The sequence below is a fragment of the Lasioglossum baleicum genome, chromosome 7 (assembly GCF_051020765.1).
Source record: "Lasioglossum baleicum chromosome 7, iyLasBale1, whole genome shotgun sequence".
In the NCBI taxonomy this organism is placed as follows: Eukaryota; Metazoa; Arthropoda; class Insecta; order Hymenoptera; family Halictidae; genus Lasioglossum; species Lasioglossum baleicum.
The window spans coordinates 17,048,841-17,075,669 of record NC_134935.1 but is presented as its reverse complement, the minus strand read 5'-3'; the positions used below and the strand labels follow the sequence as shown (position 1 = coordinate 17,075,669).

At 41.9% G+C, this 26,829-nt stretch overlaps 2 protein-coding genes across 5 annotated transcripts in view; one reads left to right on the top strand and one right to left on the bottom strand.

Moving 5' to 3' along the window:
- LOC143210469 (MAM domain-containing glycosylphosphatidylinositol anchor protein 1) overlaps positions 1-26,829 on the top strand; it is a 531,502-nt gene that overhangs the window by 127,925 nt on the left and 376,748 nt on the right. The window lies entirely within an intron of this gene.
- On the bottom strand, positions 35-26,650 carry LOC143210470 (glucose dehydrogenase [FAD, quinone]). Of its 4 annotated transcripts, XM_076427364.1 has the most exons (10): positions 26,457-26,650; positions 22,556-22,764; positions 9,160-9,288; positions 8,388-8,584; positions 7,331-7,690; positions 5,797-5,944; positions 4,831-5,148; positions 2,714-3,084; positions 1,291-1,385; positions 35-1,175 (listed from the first exon to the last, which is right to left on the bottom strand). In XM_076427364.1, the coding sequence occupies exons 2-10, from the start codon at positions 22,761-22,763 to the stop codon at positions 1,094-1,096; spliced, it is 1,908 nt and encodes a 635-aa protein (XP_076283479.1). In that variant the 5' UTR covers position 22,764; positions 26,457-26,650; the 3' UTR covers positions 35-1,093. The 4 variants fall into 4 exon arrangements, with proteins under 4 accessions (XP_076283479.1, XP_076283478.1, XP_076283477.1 ...); XM_076427363.1 differs by having other exon boundaries at positions 35-1,385; positions 26,253-26,650; XM_076427362.1 differs by having other exon boundaries at positions 35-1,385.

Here is a 26,829-nt window from a genome sequence, read left to right as displayed (position 1 = left end):
GCCAGGAACGAGAATAAATTCAAAAATACAGTGATAGCCTTTTGCAACAATGATTATTATTAGCATGTCCGAGCCAATGTTTCCAAATGGAGCATGATTCTTTAGGAATGCAGTACACGAGAAATGATAAAACGAATTCGACGACCGCAGCAATAGGTAAACAATTTGTACTGCGTGAAAAACACTGTCGATCAACCCGATACAACGAAACTCACGAAAACATCTCAGCAATCTTGTAGCTACGTAAAAGCTGACGTGAATCCCACGCGAGTACAACATACACAATAATTCATTTATGTAACAGACACATCATCGAATAATATTTTACACAGCATGACTTAATGTACAACGTGTCCGCAGACTTATTTGTAATTCCTTCCGAGGTCTCGATCCTAGAAAGAAACGTTACTCCAAACGGTGCATGGATCAATTCGCTCACAGTTCCTTTGAGAAATCAATTGCAAATTCCCAGTACAAGAAAAACAGTGGAAAAACATCCTGTATCTTAAATAAGGTTCCCACATTTCACAAGCGCATTCGATCGGAATCTCTGGAACCCTACGCGGGATCAAATTCGAACAAACGGTAGACTACAGTTAGGGGTTGAAGAGTTCCTAGATTTCTAGATCTACGTGAAAATATTCTGTCTCTGCAATTGGCTATGTGAACAGTAGAGTTTCCAGATTTCACAGACGCAGTGGATCTGTAGATCAGTAGAAAGGCTCGAGTTCGATGGAAGATCAAAGTTCAGAGTGTGAGAGATCGAATGAGAGACTCGAGTTCGATATACGCTGTGATAGGACGCAGTTTTGGTAACGCGCGAGAAAGAATTAAGGCAACGGGAGGTACGCTAATGTTCAACAGTTGGTTCGCTGAGTTTCCGTTCCACGGTAGTCGATCGGCCCTCGATCTTGTTTGGATCACGTTGATCACGGGCGGCGAAGAGAAAGGCCGGCGAGAGCATTGTCCTTTGCTCGGATGATCTCGCCTCTTTGGTGACTTTCGCCGCCATCTTGGCACCGGTAAACTCGCGGCCAAATCGTTTGCGACACTCGCCGGAATATCTTGGACTAGATTCATCGGAGATCGTTGATTACCAGACACCCTGGTCCCAGTCGACGTATTTGATCCCCCAAAGCAATAGATCCAACGAGTTGTCGATCGTGGAACGGGAACTACGGAACATGGCAAATTGCTAGTGACTAATTATAGCGTTTCCGGGGGGCTGAGTTTTTCCATGGAGGGCTATACGAGCCCATACGGGTATGGATGTGGATAGGCTGCCCGTACCATTGCGTTCCGCCAACGCCCCAGTCAGCTTTGATGAACGCGGCTGCTCTTTCGCCGATCATTATTGCCGGTGCAGCCGTGTTGCCGGATGTTACCTATGCCAATAGAACGGATTCGATTAGTCGTCCTGATATTTGTCAATGCTCTATTATGTTAATAATATGTTAGCTCTATTTGAAGTACTTTTTCAAAAATTTTAGGTCATTCGTCAGGCCTAAGAAAAATTGTTTCTTCAACTGATGGAACCCCTATCTTTGAAGGGGTCTCTTTCCAAAACCAAATGATAATTAGAAATTATCTTCGAAGTGTGTAATTTTTTCAAAATTTTACGTCTATTATTGGTAGGAATAGAAAAAAAATTATTTTTTGGTCTGAAACTTCTCGAAATGGTATGTCAGGCAAATAATCGTTATTTCTTAACCGTAAACGCTCCCTTTGTCTCATATTATGATATATTATAATAAAATTTGTTTAAATAGAATCATTGTACGAACTCTCAGATTCAGCCATTTCACGTTTCCAAAACAAATATTTGCAGTATAAACTGCCAATAAACTAGACACTAAATCCAATTAGTAATTGAATCCCCTACACCGTGAAAAACACGAATACGCGCAGTGTTACAGACAACATTAATTAACTATAAATTGTAAATTGCATCCAATTTACGAGTCAGTTCAAATCAGACTACGTCCCCCTAATCGATACAAATTAATCTAACCGAATAAACAGGTGACTATACTCCAACAGTATGTCTTTGACAACAGTCAAACCGCAAGAAAATTAAAACATAACATTGCTCTGAATGCATAAATGCGCCGACCCAATTAACCGCTAATCAACAAACAAAATCGTCACAAGTTGAGCCACACGAACGAAGAAAAACTCGGGCGCAAATTACGTTAAAGTGTAACGAAGAAGCTCTTAATGCGGCGCGCGATACTTTAAATCATGCAGAATTTAATTAAGCTTAAGTTACAAAATCTTTATAATAAACTTAATTAAAATAAACCTCGCCGAACATTTTATGCAAGCTACAATTTGTGACTGAAATAAGACTGGAATTATACTGCAATTTAAGACAAAAGCGAGACTAAAGTTATACTGCAATTTAAGACAAAAGCTAGACTGAAGTTATACTGCAATTTAAGACAAAAGCTAGACTGAAGTTATACTGCAATTTAAGAAAAAAGCAAGACTGAAGTTATACTACAATTTAAGACAAAAGCAAGACTGAAGTTATACTACAATTTAAGACAAAAGCAACCTGAAGTTATACTACAATTTCGAAATAAAATAAGACTAAAGTTGTACTATAATTAAATCGTTTCACAATTAATAAAGGTGTATGTAATCATAATTCGAGACAGAGGGGGTGTTAAATACAAGAGGGAGACTTTTCTAAAGTGAAAGAGTACTATACCTGCGGCATGATGGACGTGTCAGCGACTCTGAGACCCTTGACACCGTGCACCCTGAGTCTAGAATCAACGACAGCCATGCGATCGTAGGCTGGGCCCATTTTGCAGGATCCTGCCTGATGATTCTCAGGACCTGTGTCCTGTCGCACGGCGCAGGCCCAGTATTGGTTGCTGAGAAACTCATACTGCGAGCAGTTTGACAGAGCCGTGGTCGAAAGCGTCATATTGTGTTTCCTCATGGCAGTGGTGTTGGCGAACGACAAGGCGATCTGAATTCCCTCGACGAGAATAGCCGCGTCCAGCGGATCGCTCAAATAGTTTCCATGGATTATGGGCTTAGCGAGGGGATCGTTGCTGGCCAACCGAAGTGTTCCTAACGCGGAAAGACGGTTCGCTTGTAATATTGATTCCGGTAAAGCGAGGACGATCGTCCATTTCGATACATGTACATTCAATTCGGTTTAAATGTCCCCCCGCGATTATTTCCCGGAGTGGCAAACTTGCTGGAATGTGTTTCAGACGAGTGTTTTGCGGAGCACTAGTTTCACTTCTATTTACGTAGATATTCACATCAATTTTGTAATATTTTTAGAGGAACACTAACAAGTTGTTGTAAGAAATTCAGTAAATGGGAACCCGGGGACACGCGATTGGCTACATAAGGGTGAAGGAGATTTAAACTGCTCAGTTAAAATTTGCCAGATTTGTAAATGCATAAAATCTAATTATAATGAAGTTTAATTTATATACACGGTGTCTCAAAAGCATGTGGAAATGGGAGATTCCTGAGATCATTTGAAGCAATATTTTTCTTTGCAAAAATGGAGTTAGCGGCTTTGTTAAGGAGTTATTAACGAAAAACATTGTCCAATCTGAGCGCGGTTACAGTGAACGGAGTCCGACTCGGCGACAGCTCCCGCTCAGCGTAGCCGCGCTCTGATTGGTCCGTGTTTTTCGTTAAAAACTCCTTAACAAAGCCGTGGGCGTCATTTTTGCAAAGGAAAATGTTGCTTCAAATGATCTTAGTAATATCTCCGCATAAGATTTACTTGTTCTTAATTTTACAGAGCAATGGCTAAAATTGGTTAAATTTTGTTAGTCGGAAAATTAGTTATTACTGAAATCTTCGATTCTCAATATTTATTAACAACTGCAGCATGTCAATACCTATTTAGTATAGAAAACTCGTAAAGCTTGCACGTGTTGTTACACTCGAGAAGGTTAACATCGATTTATGAAGAGTACGAGTGGAACATAACTTTTCAAAAACGGGTGGTTGTCAGCTGTCGGAATACATATGGTTGTTAATTATACAGATAGTCCAGTGAACGAAAAGTTGTACAGGGAAATGAAAGAAACACTATCTGTAACTTTGAGTCTTTCTTTGGACTAGTTAGGAGGTAAACATACTAAAAGTCCCTACTGAAGGTCCCCTTTTTCGGGTTTCCGCTTATATCTCGGAAACTATGCGAGATAGCGAAAAACTGAATGGAGTCAATCTTATGGCACATTGTATCAGCTTTAATTTTGTATAGAATGGTCTTATCGCTAGGACACATAGTTTCCGAGATATAAGCGGAATACCGAAAAAGGAGTTGGGAATTTTAGTACATGTTAACTAGTCCAAACAAAGTCCCAAAATTAGAAATTGTATTCCTCCCGTTTCCCTCTACATCTCCTTATGAGCATTCATTGACTGGACTAAGAGCATAGCTAAAATTAGTTAAGATTTGTTAGTCGGAAAACTGGTTATTACTAACAACTGTAACTTGTCAATACCTATTTGGCATAGAAAACTCGTGTTGTTACACTTAGAGAAGGTTGAAATTGATTTATGAAAAGTAAAAGTGCAAAGAACATACGTGTGAAAAACGGATCGTTGTCAGCTGTAGTAATATACATAACACAAAACGTAAACTGCCGCTTAAAAATTAGCATGTGAATATCAAAGGATTTTTGGAGGTCATCTCAAAATCAAATAATTACCATCGTGGTGTGTTTCCTTTGACGTTATAAAACGCTCGACTGAAATATTTCCTGCCATGATACTTCAGGAAATAATTGCGTGTACATATTTGAACCAGATAACATTTTATATGACTACTGTCGTGATAGCTACCTTTGCTTCGTGGGTGAAGGTTGGTGGGCGAGATACTGATACTGCGAGGGCCATCGCTCATCAATGCACCAAGTTCTCCGGTGGTACTGCAAGCAGCTTGGTAGCCGCCGAAGAAGAATTGGAGATCTGGGTCATCAGGTGTGGAGTACGAGGAAGAGACAATTCCAGTCATTTGAGACAGACCTGTCGAAGCCATGGGTCCATTTTGGAAGCCAATGTATTCCACCGCTGCTGCCCAGCTCAAGTCGTACTCGTTGGGCTCGTTGATGTCGAAGGACACCGTGAATGACACGTGGTTATGTAAATTCTCGCCGACGCCTGCGGAACACGCCAAGGTTCATGAAGAGCTCCATCGTATTATACAACTATTAGGTTTGTACAAAAGTTCGTATCCGATTTCGTATTAAAACGCAATACAACAAAGAATCGGGGATGAATTTTTGTACTGACCTAGCAAAAAGGTTTTTATTATCAAAAATAGTAAGTAGACCGCGGATCTTTATGCAAAATAAAAATTTATATTATGTTTAGTAGGTTGAGAATGATATAAGAGTATGTTTAAATGTTTCCAATATTTTCGCTATATTAAATTACACCTACTCATTTTTGTCATAAGTGCGTAAAATCTGCAGTCTAATAATAATATATCTAGGTACTTCATCAAAAGAAAAATGGTGTGTGTATTACAAGTGATCAGTCAGCATCGTGCAAAAGAAGAAGACTGTACTCCGTTGCATTTCCTCAGAATCAATTCCAAAATGATTCACGATTTATCAACGCATTCCACCGACCTCGATAAAAAATTCAAGCACAAATTTTCTAAATAATTCTGTCTAGTTTAAAATGCTATAAACCATCAGGTAGAGGGCTTCCCGAGCAAATCTAGTGCCAGGAGCAATTTCGCCAGGTCGGATCGAGCAAACAGTCGAAACCGCATCGGCTCTGGTTGTCTGAAACGCCGCTTACCCGGTAGATCTTTGACGACGCTGACGTTCACGGCTTGCAAGTGTTCCTTTGGCCCGATCCCGGAGAGCAACAACAGCTGCGGCGAATTGACAGCGCCGCCAGAGACGATCACCTCTCGATTAGCTTTAGCGACCCTAAGTTGACCGCTCTGAAACAGGATCGTATATCGATTACACACTTCTCGAAAACCTTGAACCTAGCCCGGAACTCCTATCTCAACGTCACGAAAACAGGAAATCGTTGAGCGTTCGAGAACAGGAACAACGATAAAGAAAAAAACAATTTTGATGGATTTATGCCGCCGGTATAATCGGAACAATTTGTCATCGGCGCCGATGACGATACTCGTCGACCATAGCCGATACATAACTTTGCAACGTTAGAGAGATAACGACACCTGCGCTCGATTGAGCTTCGCGATTGTACGGTTACTTCTTTTTTCTTATTAACAGTACAATTTATTACATGGTTACAATGATAGAAGCGAGTTTGTTGTTCACAACTTCCTAGAAGAAAGTGAAAGTTTATAATTACAGGCTTATTTTGGCTAGGAGGAAATTACTAACACACATAAACGCGAAAGCCTCGGGGTGGTTCGTTTGCAGAGTTCGTAGACGGACACTATTTTTATTACCACGCTTATATTAGCTTGCCGAGTTGTTGTATGCATCAAATGTTGTAATCGAATTTTAAACCACTTCCCGATGAGCTAGAGATTTGAAACTTTAAACATAGCTCAGAACTGGATGACAATGCAATATTAAAAAACAAATTTAAAAAAAACTGTGCGTCTAGGAGAAAAACAAATTTTTATATTTATATCACACCTCACCGCGCGACGCTCGGTAGTATTATACCAGTATTACTATATCTTGCGTTCCATTTAAAAAATACTATAAAGAGTAGAAAATAAAGAACTTTTTAAAAACCACGCTTATATTAAAATCCACTAAAAAGGAGAAAATAATTTTTTTAGACATTAGTGACTATAAATAAAAGCGTGCAGCGTCCACGAAGATTACGTCAGTATAGTTTAGCGTTCCACGCTTTTATTTATAGTCACTAATGCCTAAAAAAAATTATTTTCTCCTTTTTAGTGCATTTTAATATAATTTAAGAGAGACCGCGCGCGGCCGAAGCCTCTGCGACTCTCCGCGTATCTTTCCTTCCCATACGCTGTCCTTCCTTCCGCCCGAAACGTTCATCGCCAATTAAACCACTAAATACAGTTGAAATTATATCGTGTTTGGTCTTTTTTTTAATAAGAAAAACGCCACGAAAATATTGATGAAAGTTTTATAAGAAATAAGTAATAATAAAAAAGATTAAATATTGGTGTTACATTGCGAGGACGCGCGGGCCTTTGAACTGTGCCGGCGACTGCGACTCTCCGCGTCGCATTAGTAGTCGTTCACACCGATATACCCGAGCCGAGATCAGATTACTACAGTGGAGGGAATATTTTTTTATAGAGGATTTACTGTATTTAGTAGATTTAGAATTGGGAATATAACAGTGTTGCAATTATACTGACTTGAATGTATTCGACGCCGACGGCCTTGGAGTTCTCGATGATTATTCTGGTAGCGGTGGCGTTTAGGGCAACTTGGAGATTTCTTCTGTAGCGGAGTGGTTGCAAGAATGCTGTGGAGGCGCTCTGTCTGACGCCTCCCTTCTGCATCATTTGCGCGACCGTGAACCCGACGAACTGGTCTCCGTTCAGGTCCTCGGACAACGGGTAACCTATCTCAGTTGCCGCAGCCAGGATATCGCCCGCGACGGGCGGTATCCAAGGGAACCTGCCGACGGTCAGAGGGCCGTCGGTGCTGTGGTATTTAGTGCCTACTCGAGGGATCTCCGTGTTGTTTTCCGAGCACGTGAAGTATGGCAGGACCTGCGGCATAGCACCGTACCTCGTAAAAGGTCATCGTTTTATTGAGCACTGTACTCGAGAATCTTTATTTTTCTACTGCCACCTTGAGTAGACTGCCCATCAGATTGAAGAAATTAAAAATAAACGACCATTTCAAGTAATCTTTGATCCTAATCTATGATTCTACTAGAATCATTGTACACAATTAAAATGGAGCTCAGGCTATTGACAAAAGAATTTAGAATTTAACGGACCACATAAGAATTGGAAAAAGTGATCGAAGACCTATATGCATAATCTAAGTAATTTTCAATGTTGCAACTTATACTTGCTAGGTCATTCGTTTGAAGATCTTCAATGTGTAGCATAAATATTGTTCTCGAAGCGAAGGCAATTATTTCTGTAGTACAATGACACGGTGTAATAACGTCACGAGGCTTGCGCCTGAAGTGCGTTTGAACAAAGCCAAGGATTCGCAAAGATTTGTACAGTGGCAGAGCCTAAAGTCAACAGGTAGAGGCAACGGAACAAGAGAAAAAAGGAATCGGTGTCGCGCTCGTAATTCCAGCAGTTTATTAGCGTGAATCAGACTGCCGGATTGGCAAACGGTTTCCCGCGAACGGCACGCGATTCGTAGTGGCGCAATTCGTGACTCGTGGGACTGCGTGAGTTTTCTGATGGGTGATTTGTAGCAGGTACGTTCCGATTTTCTACGCACCTGTTCCCAGTTCCATCCCTCGTTGCCCATTGCTGCCCAGTTGTCGTAATCTTTCGCGTGTCCGCGTGTGTACATCATGCCGTTGTGAGCCGAGCTTCCTCCAAGGTTCTTACCCCTTGGCCAGCTGCAGGAACCTCCTGTCGATAGGCACGCGTTCTCCTCGTCCACTGTTTGATATTTCCAGTCTATGTCGCTGCCTGTGTAGATAACGATTATATTCGAGAATTATACAGGGTGACAAGAAATAACGGAGTTAATCATTTCTTATCATAATTCTGTCAAATTGACGAACTTTGAAAAACCAAATAATAACAACCATAACATAGACCTTTAGTATTCATATATTTAAGAAGTTTCGAAATGGCCACCCTTTGCGCCGATACAGAGGCTCAAAGGGTGGCCACTTCGAAACTTCTTAAATATATGAATACTAAAGGTCTATGTTATGGTTGCTTTCATTTGGTTTTTCAAAATTCGTCGATTTCACAGAATTACAATAAGAAATGTTTAACTCCGTTATTCCTTGTCACCCTGTATTTGAGCATTCAAGTGAATTCAGACATTACGAAAGAAATCCCGCAACCCCGAGTATGCCGCGAAATGTTTTAAACGATATGGTACGATGATATGTGGTATAGTTTTGAAAGTGGTCAAATAAATGCGGTCTAGCTGGAGAACGGTGACCGGTGCTAGGACCGCAAAGGGTTAACAAGAAATTGAGACTGTCCATTTGGCACCGAAAGGATTAAATCGACGCAACGGGGAAACGTACCCAGAAACATTGCCACCATACTGGGAACCGCTGTACCCGGCGGTGCATCCGGGCCAGCTTCCAGCACAAGGACTTTCCATTCCGGATGATCGCTGAGCCTTGATGCCACCGCAGAACCGGCCGTTCCACCTGCAAAAAACATGCGAATCTATATAAATTAAAATGTGAATGTTTGTTTGTTCATAGTCTGAGATCTCCGAAACGGCTGAACGCGGAAAGTTGGGGTTTGAGTCATTAGACGCAGCGCTTCTTCGACCATACGTAGGGTTGCTAGATCGTCTATATTTGATACGAGTCTTCTATATTCGAACTTGATTTTTACGTACCTATCGGAGTTTTCAAAAATCTTTGTTTGAATAAAAAATTTTGAAATGTGCTGTGTACCTCTTTTACTTGAAATCCTATATCCTGAGCCTATCTCATATATGTATACATAATTGCAGTTTTCACTATTTCTTCTATATTTGGATAAAACATTTCTGACAACCCTACCTATACGTGTCTGGAAGATTCGTAGCACAATCGAAGAAATCGAACACGTTGCTTCCCGTTCGCTTCCGCGATTCCACGGTCGGCGGGACGTTCGAACGGGAAGCTAATTATGTGCCTGCCTTCGAGCCTACTTCTGGGTTTACAGGCGGTTGCATTTGATTCTCCGTTACGACAGACCGCGGCATCGTGCACACGCGATCCCCGGCGAATCGTTTCCTTACGATACAATGATTCGACGTTTTCACGCGTACAAGGCGATCCGGTTAAACGTTCCGCTGGCTGATGCTGAAACGGAACGCGTGTCCCGCGACCACAAGAAGCTCTGTATGCACACGTATAATCGTATTATTTAGTTTATTTGCCCTGGCGTGTGAAAGCAAGAATTTATAAAGCACAACCGACGATCGGCGTTCCCGATTTCAGAAAGTCTTTTGGAAAGTCTAGCCGCGATACACATCTTACGGTTTTTACGCAACGAGACACGGACGTCTGCGAAACGTGGGATTACGTCTCGCTAATTTCATTCTTGCGTGCTCAGGATGCTCGAGATTTGCGTATCTGTCGTTAGGCGACCGCATGAAATATCCGCCGACATTTTTGCACAAGTTTTTTCCTTGACCCTTCAGTACACGGATTGGGTCTGTGAGATTGATGAGTTGTATTTCTCGTCGTGTTTTCATTTTCTTGAACCTCCTTGCACTGGAATTGGGACTCCAACGAGCCGCTGAAAATTGTCATACTATCACGGTAGAACTCCATTTATGTTATCGATTATAGGTCATTCGTATAATAGCGGTCCTACTCGTGAAAACGATTTAATGTTCTGTTTCTGATTAGGCTCGCGAAGAAATGAACACGAGGCGCGTTCGTTGCAGGTGAGATAACGATGCGTTTCTAATTGTTTGCAGTTTCACCGGCAGTCTTATCGGCCACGAGGCGATAAGACGTGACTGCGATTGTGTCGGTTACGTGAGACCACATAATCGATCGACAAGAAACGTTGTCAGTTCTGGGAACCACATAATTTGAAATTCTATGATGAATCGTTCCGGGAATCCTTGTGGAAAGAATGCAGCGACGTGATGTTCCGTTCAAACATAAGTGTATTTCGAAGCCGAGCCGCGCCAGGTTTTTTTTGCGTCGTGTGCATCGTTACGTTTCCCTCCCGAGGAGAAAAGTACGATTCTGATCACTGTATTTCCGGTTTCATCGGGTGCAGTGTTTCCGCGTGAGCACCGTGAATCTGATGGTGAACACGTTCCTACGGCGCATGCTTTTACCTGGGTGACCGCTTTTACCTGGCGCCATGGCCAAGGCCTATGCGCAAGGTACAAGTACTAGTACAAGAGATATAATCTAAATACAGACAAATACTATTAATTTGCAACAAAAATGGACACATAATATTAAATAGATTCTCCAGGGTATCAATAAGAAAAGAGGTAATTTTTCGGTGGCAAATAGGATTCATAAAATGCTGATTTTTATATGCTTGTTCTGATCACAATTTTTAGTTTTCGAATGTCATGGACATTTAGGGAGCAATATGCATTCAATGAACATCGATTTGGGCAAGTTACTTTTTTACCAAATGAACAGCTAGATCGAACGCGTGGACCAGTGTGCGCCGGGCCGACTGTGCCAACACGCGCGTTTTTCATTAATAACTCCTTGACAAAGCCGTGGACGCCATTTTTGCAATGGAAAATGTTGCTTCAGGAACCTCCGATTTCCGGATGTTGAAGGAATTTTGAGACACCCTGTATATACAAGCTTCACACTCGAAATTCACAGATTTCGAAATTCGCACTTCAATTTATTTTTCATTTCATTCAAATTACATTTCGATTTAAAAGAGATGAATGTGGTCCGTGTTTGGTAGTCTTTCTGGAATCGTCATTACGATTCTGATTCGGTATTATACGGGATGAGATTAACAGTAAAAATACCGAATATACTCGAAGGTATTCATGTTACAACCCAATGCAACAAAAACGTAAAAATATGTAGACGTTATTTTCAAACAATTGAATTTGTGTACGTAAAAAATGAAGTGTATCAACATTTTATTTCGCATACTGAACCGTGTTCAATTACGATCGAATTATAAAACTTTTGTTTCGCAAAGATCCGCAGTCGAACAACTACAGATACGAATTTCGTCCAGGCTTTTGGCAAAATCGACCAGTGTGCTTGGTAAATAGCGTATCGACCGGCGAGCGTTGCCCACCGAAAGAAAACCGGTCGATCTCGCTCGCAGGAAAAGAAAGAAAATGAGTTTCCCGTTGTCGGCGCGTTTTTTCGGCGGTGCGGTGCGCGCGCGCGCGTTCTGTGTCATTTTTTCGTTGAAACGGCGAGCGTATCGGCGTGACAGTAACGTTAGATCGGGAGAAAACGGTTTGCCATGGCAAAAACGCGGTCGTCACGGTTGCATAATCGCATTGCCGCAGCCAGCGGCCAGCGGCCAGCGGCCGAGCGATTTTACACGCGGACGACGAAAGGAGTCTGGATCGGTCTCGATCGATACGCACCCACACTCTCCTCTCTCTCTCTCTCACTCCTCTGCCCGTTTTCCTCGATTTTCCACGATTTCCCGTTAGCTTTGTGTCCCCCGCCACACAGACCCCCGCGCACCCTCTTTTCTAGATCGACTCGTCATTTTCCCACGAGAAACGCATTTCGATACGAAACGCGCGCGTCCGGCGCAGTTCGTTTCCGTTCCGTCGACGCGGCTACAATGGAATCGAACTTCGACGCCACGCTAACGCAGCTACGTTATTTATGCTTCTACGAAGAGTCTAAGGCTGTGGTTCTACTGAATGGAATTTTTAAATGCGTTGCGAAGTCTGTTCAATCTAAAAGAAAAAACAGACCAATACCGTGCGCATAAGACCGCACCATCGAAATGAAAACTTCTATGTTTCTCGCTCGCTTAGCTAAACACGGAGGGCGGAGTTTACCCGAATAGCGTTTCACCTCGGAGCGTGACGGATCAGACTCATTCACTGCCCAGCGATTGTGTACGCGGTGCTTCTAAAGAAGTTTTCACTTCAAAAAACGACACTGATATTCCAATTAGGAAACTTCATCTTTCACACCTCGTCGAGGGCTTAATTACGTTTGTAATTCCCGATCGCGACGGATCCCAAGATCCTTTCGATGTCTGCGAGTTTCCAAGGTGCAAAATGGTTCCCGGAGCTCCGGGCGCGGCGGCATAGAGAGCATTAAAAGTTGCGACGCAGGAGAATCGCCGCGAGAAAGATCGCGAACAATGAAATTTTGATTGAACCCGTTGAAAACAATTCGCTCGGAACTACGTAAAGCGGGCTGCGGTGCAGAGGGGGGTTTTTAGCGAGTCCGCGGGCGGTCAACGGCGCATCGATTAGCCCGCGGCGAAAAGAAAAACGCGAAAAATCAGCCCCGGTATAATCGAGCAAAGTGTCACCGGGCAAATAACGTTTTCATCGCGCGATACGCTGAATATTCGGCGAGATTATGCAAATACAGGCTCGCCGGACCGTAAACTATTCCGCGGTACGCGCCTCAGCGAATTTCATATTTCATCGTCTTTACCGGGGGGACTGTGATACCGACACCAAACGATACCCGCCTACTGCTTCGGTAACGAGTCTCGTCGATCCTCCATTCTTCGATCCTTCGATCTTGTCGCGTCGTTTCTACCGGGCTACTCCATTGGGAAAGCTTCGAGAATTTGGAGGAATTGAAAGCAGTTTCGACTTATTCCGCATTCTTTTGAAAATTGCACAAAATGCACTGGTATTTTCTTTTAGAAATTCCGTTGGTCATTATTGCTTGGAAAAAATGGAGTACATTCTCTAGATATTGACGAACAAACGTGCCAACTTTGAAATTTTAATACTCAATACTTTCCTTTAAACAAATTCCCAAAGATTGCCTAGATTGCTCATTTTGCTTATGCACTTCTTACAGGTTTAATAATTGTCAGAAGAAGATGTATGCAAGAATATCAAGTATAAAGATGAGATAGTACTGTTCTTTACAATTACAACTTTTCCCAATTAGAAGCCGGGTAAAACTGACGAGTGAAAAACGCGAAAACAGTGTCAGATAACAGGAAAAATGTAGGTAGTTACGCTATTAGTGGAACAATGTGCTACCTACCACATTTGTTAGTCGTCGTGTAATTTATCTAATGCCGGAGGACACTTTCTGCTACGGATAGCAGTCTGACCCTAGCCTAGGCGAAGCATGGTTGCTTTGTGCGTCGGCCTCGCATAGTGGTACCCTTCCCAGCGATACCCATCGGCAAAAAGAAGAGATCGAATCGCTGTGTCTGATACGATTGTTCACCGTAGACTGTCGCGCAGACTTTCCATTGGCCTTAGACAGCAGCGCCTTCCTTTCTCGCCGATTTTTTTTCCGTCGTGTCGCGCTAGAAAACTCTCGCGAAATCTGCTTCGAACTTCAGCGGCGAGAGATCTTCAGAAATGCAATCGGAATAATCTGCGTTCTTCTTTCAATTAAAATAAAATACTAAAATTCTTTCTAGAGAACTTAGAAAGATTGAATTTCTATTTTTTCTAAATAATAAATAAATACGTAAAGACGTTTCAGCTTCAGCTACTGTTAGGTGATCTGAGAAAATTCCCCGAGTGCAGGGAGTCAGAATCAATCCTACACTGAATATATGTAGAACTGAGGGAAAATATAAGGTAAATTGAAGAAAACGTGGTGTCCGATTTGGAGGAAGTGACTTGTGAAAATTAAATTTTGAATAATAATTACGGAGCCGCACGTAACTTCGCCGCTCTACTGGATGCTAGAATAGCCGAAATTTCAATTACTATTCGACGGGAGGAGCGTCCCCTTGTCACGCTCGAACATTCTCTGTCACGTCAATTTACCGAACGTCCCCATTAGACACGGACCGCAGAGTTTCCCCGAGCATATAGAAAGGGTGCAAAGTTAGCATTTCTTACAACACCGTCACGGTTCGACCAATTTCATTTGACATTTCATTATCCAATTAATCGGACGGACGTCAGTTATTAGCGAGCGCCGCGACGCCATCTGCTTCGAGCGTCGTCTAAAGAAGATTAATCGGGTTTCAAGACCTCTATCCGGCCGGATAATTCAATTGCGATCGCGAAAGTTTTCGGTGGAACTGATTCCGTTGGTTGAGTCGTCATCGTTGCCTCGTTAGGGACGCTTCCCGTCGTCGCGACGCCCAACGACGCTTCCTCTGCCCCCGATTTTGCCTCGGACCATTTATCTGCACGCGTCTTCTGCGCTCGCAGTCAATCCCGGATTTCTTTCGGACCTATTAGCCGCCGGGATTTTCGTTGCACCCTCCCGATCATTTGTCGCACACATTTTGCCTCTTTCGGAATTAATTTTGTCGATTTCTGCGAAGTCGTTTGTTCACATTGTTCTGTTGAATTCGATAAGTTCCTAATATTGCTCAGAATATTTCACTCAGTTGTTGCAGTGAGTTATCAAAATATGCAATTTTCTATAAACAAAAATTTGTAAGTTCTCCTTAAAAAATCTCTCAAAATTCTCCTTCCAACCGAGTGCAATTTTCTCGCTACCAAAATCACAGTTCCTGCTCGAACATAGAAATTTTGCCGCGCAAGTACTTTTGCAATAGCGCGCCTCTGACCAATAAAATTTAATTCGCCGCTCGCCTTTATTACACATCAGTCTGTGAACTTTTCGAGTGCACCGAATAGAGGCCATTGCAACGATGCACCGAAACAGCGGCCAGGGCCGGAAGGGTGGCTCGTTGGTGGGAGGAGACAGCGGTGAAGCGCGAACTCGAAATGAAATTAATGACGCAATAATCACGCTGGCCCACTGAATGAATAACAGTTCGTATTAATATCGCGTCTAAACACCGAACGACCGAGCGATCTCGCAAAGCGAGCGTCGGGTCGCGTTTCCCTCGCGATAATCGTCGAATTACGATCGGACCCGGGTCGGGCCGGGTCGCGATAATTCCGTTTGTCCTTCGCGTAAACGCGGAAACGTTGCGCCGTTGGAAATTGTGTTTATCATAGTAAACACTTCTTAAAATATACAATACACTAAATAATAATTTGTCAAAATATCTTGTTAACTGTCCACTTTTGTCTGAATGCTCTTGGTACCTTTTTTGTACATATTAGCAAGGAGAATTTAGATACCATTCGTTATCTTTCCCCTTTATCATTTTTCGCAATTTCAACCAAAACGACAAAGATAGAGCTTGTCAGGATTGCGTGGATCACCCTGTATGGTTATAATTAGACTACGGATCTTTATGCAAAATAAACAATGTTTGCATTGCCAGACACAGGAGCCATATAAAAATTTCATTCTTCTTTTAATTATCTTGTTAAGGTGAAACTAATACACTGGTGGCCTTAAATCTTTTTAATACCTCCACTGTTTTAAATTGTACTTGCCCATTTTTGTCATAAATGCATAAAATCCGCAGTCTAGTTATAACAAAATCAATCTACTACATAGTATGCAACACGATCGATTTGTGTCGAGTCTTGACTTGGATCAGTTTCATAATCACCCGCATAAATAATGAACTCCCCGAACTACATATTCGTTTTTGATACTTTCCAGCAAGTAATACAGTAATAAATTGTGACACGGTGTAATAATCGTTAGCAGCGTTGAGCAAACTTGTTATGTAGACCGTCGTTTTGACGATCTGCGCAATCGTTAACGAATTCATTGAATTTATTGCGTGCGCTAGATTCAGAAGGCGTGTCTCCGCACGCAGGAGCTTTGGACGACCGTCATCGCCGTATCTCGCGTCGGTTTTTCATTTCTACAAGTTATCCTTGGCAATAAGCATTTGTCTAGCTCTCTCGCTGTTACCTGCACCGCTCTGGGATCATTCCGAATTCGAAAAAATCGAGCCAGTTAATGGACGGCGTGTAATCGGTCGAGGAATTAAAATCTTAATTTATTAAGTTCCGTTCCCCGTCATCGTGAACTTTCTAACTCTAGTAATCTAATTAACCAGACGATTGACACCGAGGATAAAACTGTTCGAGGTGGTTTCTCGATATGTGTACCTGCAACACTTTCGAAATCTATCCATCAATTTCGTTCGACGTTTCCTTCCTATACAATTATTATAATTGCGATCTGTAAGTGCAGTTTCTTCATCTTAGTTGCATTTGTTTGGCGAAACGTTCGAGTGCCCTGATTAAACTATACATTAAGAAGATGCTTCGCGTGATAAAGTGACACCAAAAACATAGAGAACTGGTTAATGTGGCCGTGGTTAGAGAGCAGTCTACAATCTATATTTCTAATTAGTTTATTGTGGATCAGAAAGTTGTTTTGTATGCAGTCTTTCGAAATATGGAAGGCAAATGATTTGGCATTTTCTGAGAAGTTGTTCAATTGGTTCTACAACTTCAGCAGCGAGTTAAAGCTATATTAAATCACGCATCGACGTTATTAAATTCTTTCAATCTTGCCACAACGCCAAAACAAAAATGTCCTCCATTAATTTCAAACGACAAAGGAACCAAGTTAAAAATTAATTCCTCCCTTTAATACGTTTCACAAATTTTAAATCGACGTTCTTAAATTCTTTGAATTTTTCCTAAGTAAAATTTCAACCAGCCATGCACAAAATTCGCAGTCCAATTACTAGATGACGGATTTTCTCCGTTTCAGAAAAAGTTGAGTTGTTCAAACGAATGTAATAGGATTAAAAAATAGTACGAGTACCGTTAAATTATTTTCAACTTATTAAATGACTCAAGAGACAAATATGTTTAGTTGGTATTCCTTTGAACATTTCTATCTCACACGGAGATCTACTAATACCACTGTGCTGAAAAAAAAGTGACGAGACTTCGCGAACAGTTTTGATATGCGTCTGAATAACTTTTGGAGCGGAAATTGCGAAGAGTTTTGAGACAAATAAACGGCGCAGGTTGCCCAGGTTCTCTGTTTGCAAATTTCAAGCCTGATTGCCGTCTTTGGAGTCCGCGGAGCAGAACTGGCAGGCGCTCGCGTTGTCGCGCGAGCGTAAAAACGGCCTTCACGGTTGCGCCGACAATAATCACCGAAAGAGAAACCGGGGCAGGATTAATATTAGCGTTGTTGCTCCGGCTAAACAGCCCAGATAAAGATTTAGCTCGGTGATTTCGTCAGCCGCCTCGTAAAACATCCAATTACCAGGCTCTTTTTTCCCTGTAGGCCTGTCGCGGGCTTCCTTACCGGCTCATTCATCGAGGAGCAAGACGAGTTAACTCGTCGCGCCGCTGCCCGAAACTTCACCAATTACCGCTCCGCCCACTCTCTTTTCCGGCCCTACTTTCCAATTAAGTCAAATCGATCGCGTTTAACGCAACTAATACACGGAGAGAGAGCGGGGGAGGCTGTCGGAGGGTATTGCTCCAATTACCATTCTCTAATCAATCAGGAGCGCGTTTCAATGAACTGGATGTAATTCCCTTTGCGCCCGCGAAACTATAAATTACATGCGAAATAACGATACTGAGTTCCCAGAAATAAATACGCTCGAATAAGAGAACCGTGTTTATGATCGTGGAAAATTAACGTTCCCCGGTTACCGTCTACCGGGTGTCCCGATCCACCTTCGAAACGAACAATTCGCAATCTCTTGTTTACAGACCGAAGCGACAAGTTGGTAGAAAATTTTTAAAATCTTTACAAGACTACAGACCAGTTATTTAGATGGGTTTTTAAACGTCAGAGTTAATTGCAATGATAGGGAATAATAAACAATTTCGGAAAACTACAAATCTTTCAATTTTTTTGAAAAAGTCATGTCAGTTTACTTCAAGACCTCTTTCAAGGAAGTAGAAAATTTTTCGGACGCCCTGTAGAGTCATTTCGGTGCTCGTTTAGCTCCCAGAGTGGCGAACAACTGAACTGTAAACAAATCGAACAATTCGGAGGCACACGTCACGGAACTCGCCGCGATAAACACGCGTAATTCGTAATTGCAAGATTAGCAAGGTCCCTTGTTGCCCGCACGCTAATATTTTAATAATCGCCGTACCCGCCATAAATTAAAGTCACTTGTGCGAGCGTAATCGGTGCATACAGAAAAGGAAACGTAGAGAGAGCAAGAACATTTGCAATTTCACGAGTACACTTGGATCGCTGCGAACAAAACCTGATTAGCATGTCGACGTCTGCAAAAAAACAATGTGTATCTGTCGCTGATAAGAAGCTATTTAAGAATGTCAGCTTGCGTGGCTAGTTCCGGCAACATTTCGACGGTAAACAATGTTTAGGAATAGATATACTTCTCTACATTGAGAAGCGAAATATTTTTTTGCATTTATGACAAAACTGGAAAAATATTGAAAGAATTTCAAATCACTATTACGCTATTTTCAGCTTAAAACGAGGATATTTTCATTAAATTTCTGTTTCTTGGAATTACTATCAACACAATTTTACAATTTTTAACAATTTTCCACTTTAACCATTTTTAGCGCTTCAACTAGACAAGCCACGTATATTTTTCATTCAAATAGTCAATGTTGTACTTTATTTGCAACGTTATTTTTGCGAAACAGGTCATGAAAAGAGAAGATGTCTTCGTTAAATATAAGAAAGGCTAACGAACCATATTCGCTGTCGATTCTCGTCTTTTATTCTCGTTACCGTCGACACCTCTCGGCGAATTATTTTATTCGGATTCGTCCTTAAACTCCTGCGAAGCCTACCCGGCAAGAGATTAACATCGCGAAGCCGATTAATTTGAATGTTTGATTACTTTACCGCAATCAGCCGCACATCGCGGCCGTTACATTCGTTAAAATCAATCTCGGCTGTTTTCTTGAGAAGCGTCGCTTCGTTAAGCTTCCAGAAACTATATCGACAACCACCGCCGCTGTGTAATTGCCGATAATCATTAGGTTCGCTCCTTTTTTCATGAAATGGAACAATATTGAGGGGAATCGTGGCCAAAATTTCATGGTAGAAAAATAAGGTCCACCCTATTACTTGACTCCATATAAGGTACTTCTAGCGGACGAATTTACGACTCCACTAACGGAACTCGTTCATTGGCTAATCCCCTAGTCGTATTCCGCCGACCACGTGACCATTGATTAAGATAATACCATGTGTTCGTAGTATTTAGAGAAATATTGGGAGATCGTTCATATTGTGCAATATAATTTAATTAAAAGAAAGCGGAAAGGTACAAGAGTAGGTATTCAATGAGGTTACGTTGACGCACAAACGTCAAACCGGTTTGAGAGGTTAAGACGATACAATTACAAATTTTTGTCACCTGGTATATGAATATTCATGACGTACTGGCTGATCTAGAGACTTTTACAATAAGGTTGACGCGCACCGACATGCGCAGAACAAGTACCTTCTTATTTGGAGTCAAATATATACCCCACACACGCTTGCTTGCCCCACCAACGGGTAACGGCGCTTACTGGAAGGGGACAGTGGCCGCTACGGAGGGGATGGTTTGCCTCACTCGAGGCAAATGTGCCCAGCACTGACCTACACTGAATTTTTAAAATATTCATTACAGACCAGATAAAACAATCGCTAAAAACGACTTTTACAAAGGTCGTTCAATATTGGATTTTAAAGATTTTATCAGTAGGTCTTCATGCGAAAATGTTCTGCATTCATTGCAAAATATAGAAGCTAAATAGAGAGTTCATTCATTTTTCATTGATTCTAAAAGGTTGGAAATGCCACATTGATGCTCTCAACACGGGTAATGCTTTTCCCGTTTTAAATTACACCCATTAATGTTTGCCATAAATTAATCAAATGCGCCGTCTATTGATTGGTATACTGCAAAATAAAAATTGTTCTGTATTGATTTTTACGTGGAAAAAATGTTCGCGAGACTATTGACCAGTTTATTCGTGAATTATTTACGAACCATTCAATAGCGATCCGTAATCATTCAATAAACTCTCCGCCTTCTGAATAAATCACGAGTCGTTTAGTTCAGTTTCAACACTGGAGTCAACCCAGACAGATTTTATATTTTACATATTTTACAGATTTCTTTAGTGATTATTATATAGTAATAAAAATCGTGCGAAGGCTAAATAAATCAAACATAGTTATTTTTATAAGACAATTCGTATCATTTAACTCGACTGCTCTGTTTAGTGTCGCAGCAGTTATTCCAAATATCCGTTAATAAACGGGTGGTCAATGAATTACGAGCGTTCATAAATATTCGCAGAGCTAGTGATCGATTTATTCGCGGATTGGCGATAAAGTGATAATAATCCAGTAATAGATCGGCTCCCGGGGAAGTATCATAGACGAAAACTAGCGTATGAGTGGTTAATTCTTTATTTCTACTCAGCTGGAACCGCATTGGAAACGAACTCGCGCGACGCGAAACGCTCGAGCGATTCGCCGATCGGAATGCAGGGCACAACATTCTCTCTCTCCTGCGGTCGACAGATTTTCGCGAGATGATGAATAACACAGGCACTGGGAACGATCGATATGTCCTGTGAAACATTCAGTTCTCTCTCTCTCTCCTCTGTGTCGTCCGACGACGTTTAAATTAACGTTCGCTGGTTGGTTGCTGCTCTTAATTATTCGCGTGTCCCGCGACCGATAATCTTCTGCCCGACATCGGGCCGGTGTGATATTATAACCATCCCATATCTGATCGATAAGGAAACGTCCTTAATTATTCGCCGAACGGAATACGGACGTTCGCCGACACCCTAAGACATGCAAAATTACAGCGTTGCGATTGATACCACCAAATAAGTTTCCCCGCCGAATCATTTAGGAACATTCCCTCTGCTACGCGTGGTTTTCCACGTGAAAGTACGCTCTCTCGAGTGTCAATCACCGATTCAAATGAGACTTTGCTGCAACCCGGTTTCCGCCGGAGCATTAACGCGCTCCTTTTTTCTCGCTTATGCTCGCGGAAATGAGTTTTACATATTGCAATCCCCCCACTCCTTCTCCGTTTCGTAGGAGTTTTGAAACTGTTGTGTAAATTCTCCGATAAGAGCCAGATTAAAAGATTTTCAAGGCGAATTTTTTTGTCGAAATGATAGAAAAATTGTGGTTTTCAATATTCAATATTTCTAACATTTTTGATTTGCGATTAGAAATGGGGAACATTTTCGCAAAGGGAAAAGTTACTTCGAATGTATATTCGATACTATAATGAAAAATGGGGGTTCCCATTTAAGTTTTGTATCTTCTCCCTCCCCCACCCCCAGGGTGTGACAATGGGGGGTCGAGTTTGTATCAGTGGATGTCCCCCTTCGCGACGAACAACTTTCATTACCCACTTGTTTAGATCCGATGCATATATCTCGAGACATTTCAATGTCTTCAGATAAAATGACCGCCCTGTTTGATCAACAATTGATCGAATCGGTGCGCCGAAATCATTAAAAAATCTTGTTAGCAACAATCTACGATCAACATAAGGAAACATTTACATTCGGCCATTCCGACCCACATTCTGTCCTCGTTTCCGCAGCTCGAAATGTCTCTGGGGTTAAAGTTCGTGCAATGATAAAAATAAATGTGATTGAAAGGGCGATGGGGCTAAATGTCAAATCTACCTCATTGAAGATACAAAAGAAACTAGGTGAGGTGAGTTCAAATTAAAGTTACATGAACCGCGTTGAAATCAAGTTAAAGTGACAAATGTGTAAAATAGCTACGGATAGGGACGAATTAGGATTACATAAAAGAATTATGATTACGCATTGAAATTAGAGTGACAGCCTCGCAGAGATTTCTTTGAAATTAAGTTAATTCAAGGTAATTTCAATAATTTAAGGTAATTGAGTTAATTCGACAATTCGGTATCTTGCAAAATCTGATCAAGTTGCAATGAAGCGATTTCCTACAAATTAATTAGTACAATTAAATAAATACAGTGCGCAGTACTCACCGCCGACGACAATGAAGTCATAAACAGGAGCAGGAGGGCTGACAGGTCTGACTCGCTCGCAGATTTGCGAGATCGTGTCTTGGTCGTTGACGAAGGTGTTCAAGAGTGTCATGAAGCTCAGAAATTGCGATCCGGCGCAAACACTGGCGAGACTAGGCCCGAGGTACGGGTGCGGGCACATCGGTTGCGCATTCACGTGGTACGACATCCTGTGACCGATAAAACAGCAATTATTCGCCGGTGTCGTTCACCGAGTCGACGATCGAACGTCGCGTCGCGAGACTTAATTGGACCGATTTGAATCCAGACAACTCGTCACGCGACTACGAACTGATTCGCTACGGACTATTTGCTCGACCTACCCGAGCCAAAAACTTTAGAGATAAATATCGCCTGTCGTTTACTACCTGATAAGATAAGAATAAACGACTCATTCTCAGGTATTTACAACTTTGTTTCGACCTTTTTTTGCCGTTATTATTTATGTGCATATGTACATTCGCCGGTATGACGATTATTGGAAACTTATTGAACTTCTCCTAATTAGACTTAATTTTATGCTTTTGCAGTGGAAACGAGTAGAGGAAAAAGCTAATGTACTAGTTACGGATTCTGCCAAAGAATTACGAATAACAGGAATTATTCTCATGGGCTGAAGCTATTATGAATTGATAAATGTTTAGAACATATTCAACATTTGCGAGACGTGTTTAGAGTATATTAAACACAAAAAAACATCGCTTGAGCGATGTGATCGAGCAAATTAGCCTCAGGGCACACGGTGAACCCCTTAGGCGAAAAGCGAGCCCGCAGGGACCACAATATACTTTTGTTGCACAAGATTCTACGATAATTTTGTCGCTTTCTGGAGCCAGTTAAAGTTAAAAAGCCCATATTTACTTCAATGTTGAATAACTCGAATAAAAAAAATCGCACAATATTCAACAACCACACAATTTACACAGGAAAGATAGCCCTTTCAAATGATTTTAACGCGATGTATCAAAAAAATTTGTTGCTCCCGGTGTGATGTTCCAAAGTTGCACAAAATTTTTGTTAACGGGTCAATGTTGTCTTCATCTCGCTATAACTTTGTAAAAAACCAACATAGCGACAATTTGAAACAGAGCATCTGAAACTAGAGGTTTCAGACTTTCAAACCATTGTTTAACGATATCGATACGACAATTTTTGACGGCGTTATGATTACGTAAATTGGGACCAATTTTTCGGGTTCGCACAAGTGATCCCTTAATACTTTTGAGGAGCGTATTAAAGTTATCGGAAGAAGAAATAATATTTTATTTGGTTTGTATTCCACGCAACCGTTGGAAATCAGCCACATTTAATGGTTGGCATTTCCACCATTAAAATCGGCATGGTCCTTGTTAGCAATCGCTCGCGTGCGTACTCGCGGATTCGCGTTTCGTTCGCGGTCTCCGGTTTTTGCTATCCGCTAATGTCCATATCCGTTGCCGGCCGATCCAAGTCAGGGCCGTAACAGAAATCAGCCGGATCGCGTGCAAACACACTTGCACTCGGACTTTCTCGCCCGGAAAATAAAAAGCCACTCAGGTCGGTTCCCGATGCGTCTATTTTCTCGGGCTCGTCGTTCCACGCGTTCGCAACGCGCTACACGCGTCGAAACTCTAATTCTCGGGTTCGGTTTTACGTAAACCCCCTCGCATTAAAATCACGCTGAAATAAATATTCGCATAAATTAGGAAGCCGAGCGAATTAATGCGCATCTAACTAACCGGCCGTGTTAATTAATTTACCTCTAATTAACGTGGCCGCGTTCGCCGGGTATCGTGCGAGCACGCGAATTAATATTTCTGTCGGTAATTGTGAAAGCGGTGTAGCTTCGATTTCAAGCAATGTTTATTTCGCATAAAGATCCGCAGTCCATTCATACGTTTCGCGAAACCATTGTTGCTACGTAACGGAAAAATATGTTTTTTATATATTTAAATGCGAGAGACACTGTAAATGTCCGGACGCAAAATATGTACGACTTATACCACTGTCATAATCACCGGCGCATTTGACGCGACAAACCCCGCGGAAAAAGTGTGTGCAAGCGCGAGAACGTTAATTATTAACTCGCGTTTTCGTTTCCCGGGCGACAACGACGCCGACGCGCGCCGGGACTTTTACAGCCAGTTTGCAAATCCAACGATCGCTTTATCATCCCGCCTCGAGCCGCGGAGCCAGCCGAAGCGCGACGTTAATCACGATTTAGTAATATTTCATTGTTCGCCCCGGTTTGCTGCAGGAACACTCTCCGCTTCTCCGCTCTTCCGTGGCCGCGGACAAACCGCAAGGATTCCACCCGCCGATTTTCACAGCCTCGCACGAAAAAAAATGTTGCGAATTTCGGAACCGGAACCGCTTTGTTCCGAATTCCGATCGCCGACGGACAAACAGGCTGCGCATTGTTGCCCGACCTTTTATAAAGCTTCCGACGACCCTCAGACGCGAACGCTAACGTGCAACCGCGCGCTCCTCTATTCAAAGAGATTTTTAATCGAGAAAATAATGCGCGGATCGATAGTCGAACGGTATAGTAATCGTTAACTGTTTCGCTCCATTTTATGAATGAAATCTTACTTGATGGCAAATGCAAATTTTTATCCCGCATGACGAGTATACTCGAAATAAACAGTCACCTCTATGAATGTAAAAGAAATTCATATCTTCGAGATTAGAAACTTATTATTCCTCGTCCATGAAAGTTCTGTTACTGTTTATTGTAGATAATGGTTCCACCGACTGTTTCAAAGGCAATTTATGTAAGTGACTGCGCATCGTCGTGCTAAATAAAAATTGTTTGCGTCGATTGCAAGAAACAGAAACTAACTCGAATATTATTTCTTTCGTTAATGATCTTATCAGAGGAGATATCGTATACAGTAGGACCTCGATTAACCGGAGGTTATAAACAAATGTGCGTTTAAATATGACTATATTATGAAGGGAAAGAAATTTCCAAAAATGAAAAATTTATTTTGGAATATAATGAATAGACTGCGGATTTTTATGAATTTATACAGAAATTGGTTGGACGAAATATAAAACAGTGAAAGATTTTAAAAATTCAAAAATGTTGTAACGTAGCCTTTAATGTAACAAGGTCGTTAAGGGATGAAATTAATTTTTATGTTATTCCTGCTTCTCCCACAATCAATGCAAAACATTTTTATTCTGCATGAAGATCCGCAGTCTAATAATGAACATTTAATTATTTCCTCGGGTCTCGATTATCCATCGGGCCTTAATTTAACAGGGCTGTTTGTCTGCCGATCAAATCGGTTAATCGAGGTCCTACTGTATTGACATCTTCAATTTTTAAAATTTTTCATCAATATCGAATTTAAAAAATATGTTATCGAATAAATATCTTGTATCTCTTTGAATACGAACTTTCGTTACTTCTGAATAAAGAAATCCGAGTCAAGTCAAGTGTTTTCAAAAGTATCCGAATATCATTGCAAATAATGTGCCATAAAATATTGTATAACATTATTTGCAACATAAAACACGTTCACACAATTTTGTTAAACAGACTTTTTACTAGAGAAGAATATTGTACATTCTACTGTGATCTCCAAAAGAAAGAGACCGATCGTTCAACCACGATTAATTCAACGTCAAGAAAAACAAACAAGGTACACTATCGATAATCTTCACTACGAACCCTACGCGATCCTACATCACAAGGGACGAAGAAGAAACCGGCAAGAAATTCCCCTGGATCACTCCTGCCCGTAAGACACTCCCCGTTTCTCCGCGGTTTCGGTAAACCGGCGCGAACTGTGACAGTTATGGGATTTTCGCGATCATGATCGGCGCACTTGTCAGATTGCATAATGTCGGCGTGGGGGCCGGCCGTTGACCTTACCTGAAAATATCACCGGACAATCGATTGACTAGAGACGCGTGGCGCTTGACGATCGATCAAACGCTAGTATATATCGCACTCCCTCGTGCGGATGTGCACACCCAGAGAGATAAACACAATACGAGGCGCGTGATAGGGCAGGTGATAGCCTGGCGAGGTACAGCCTCGCAACCAACGAGCGCACGACTTGTAACTGTAAAGCCTCTCACCGTCGAACGTCTTTTTATAATTCGTCTCCCACCGTGTTGCCCTTTTCCGCGTCATAGTCGTGCCATAGTTTCTCTGTCTGCCAGCCGCCTCCCCGAGGAAATCGCAGGGAATCGGCCAGGACTATCTCCGCGAATCCTTCGACTATCGTCCGATCATCCTCGAC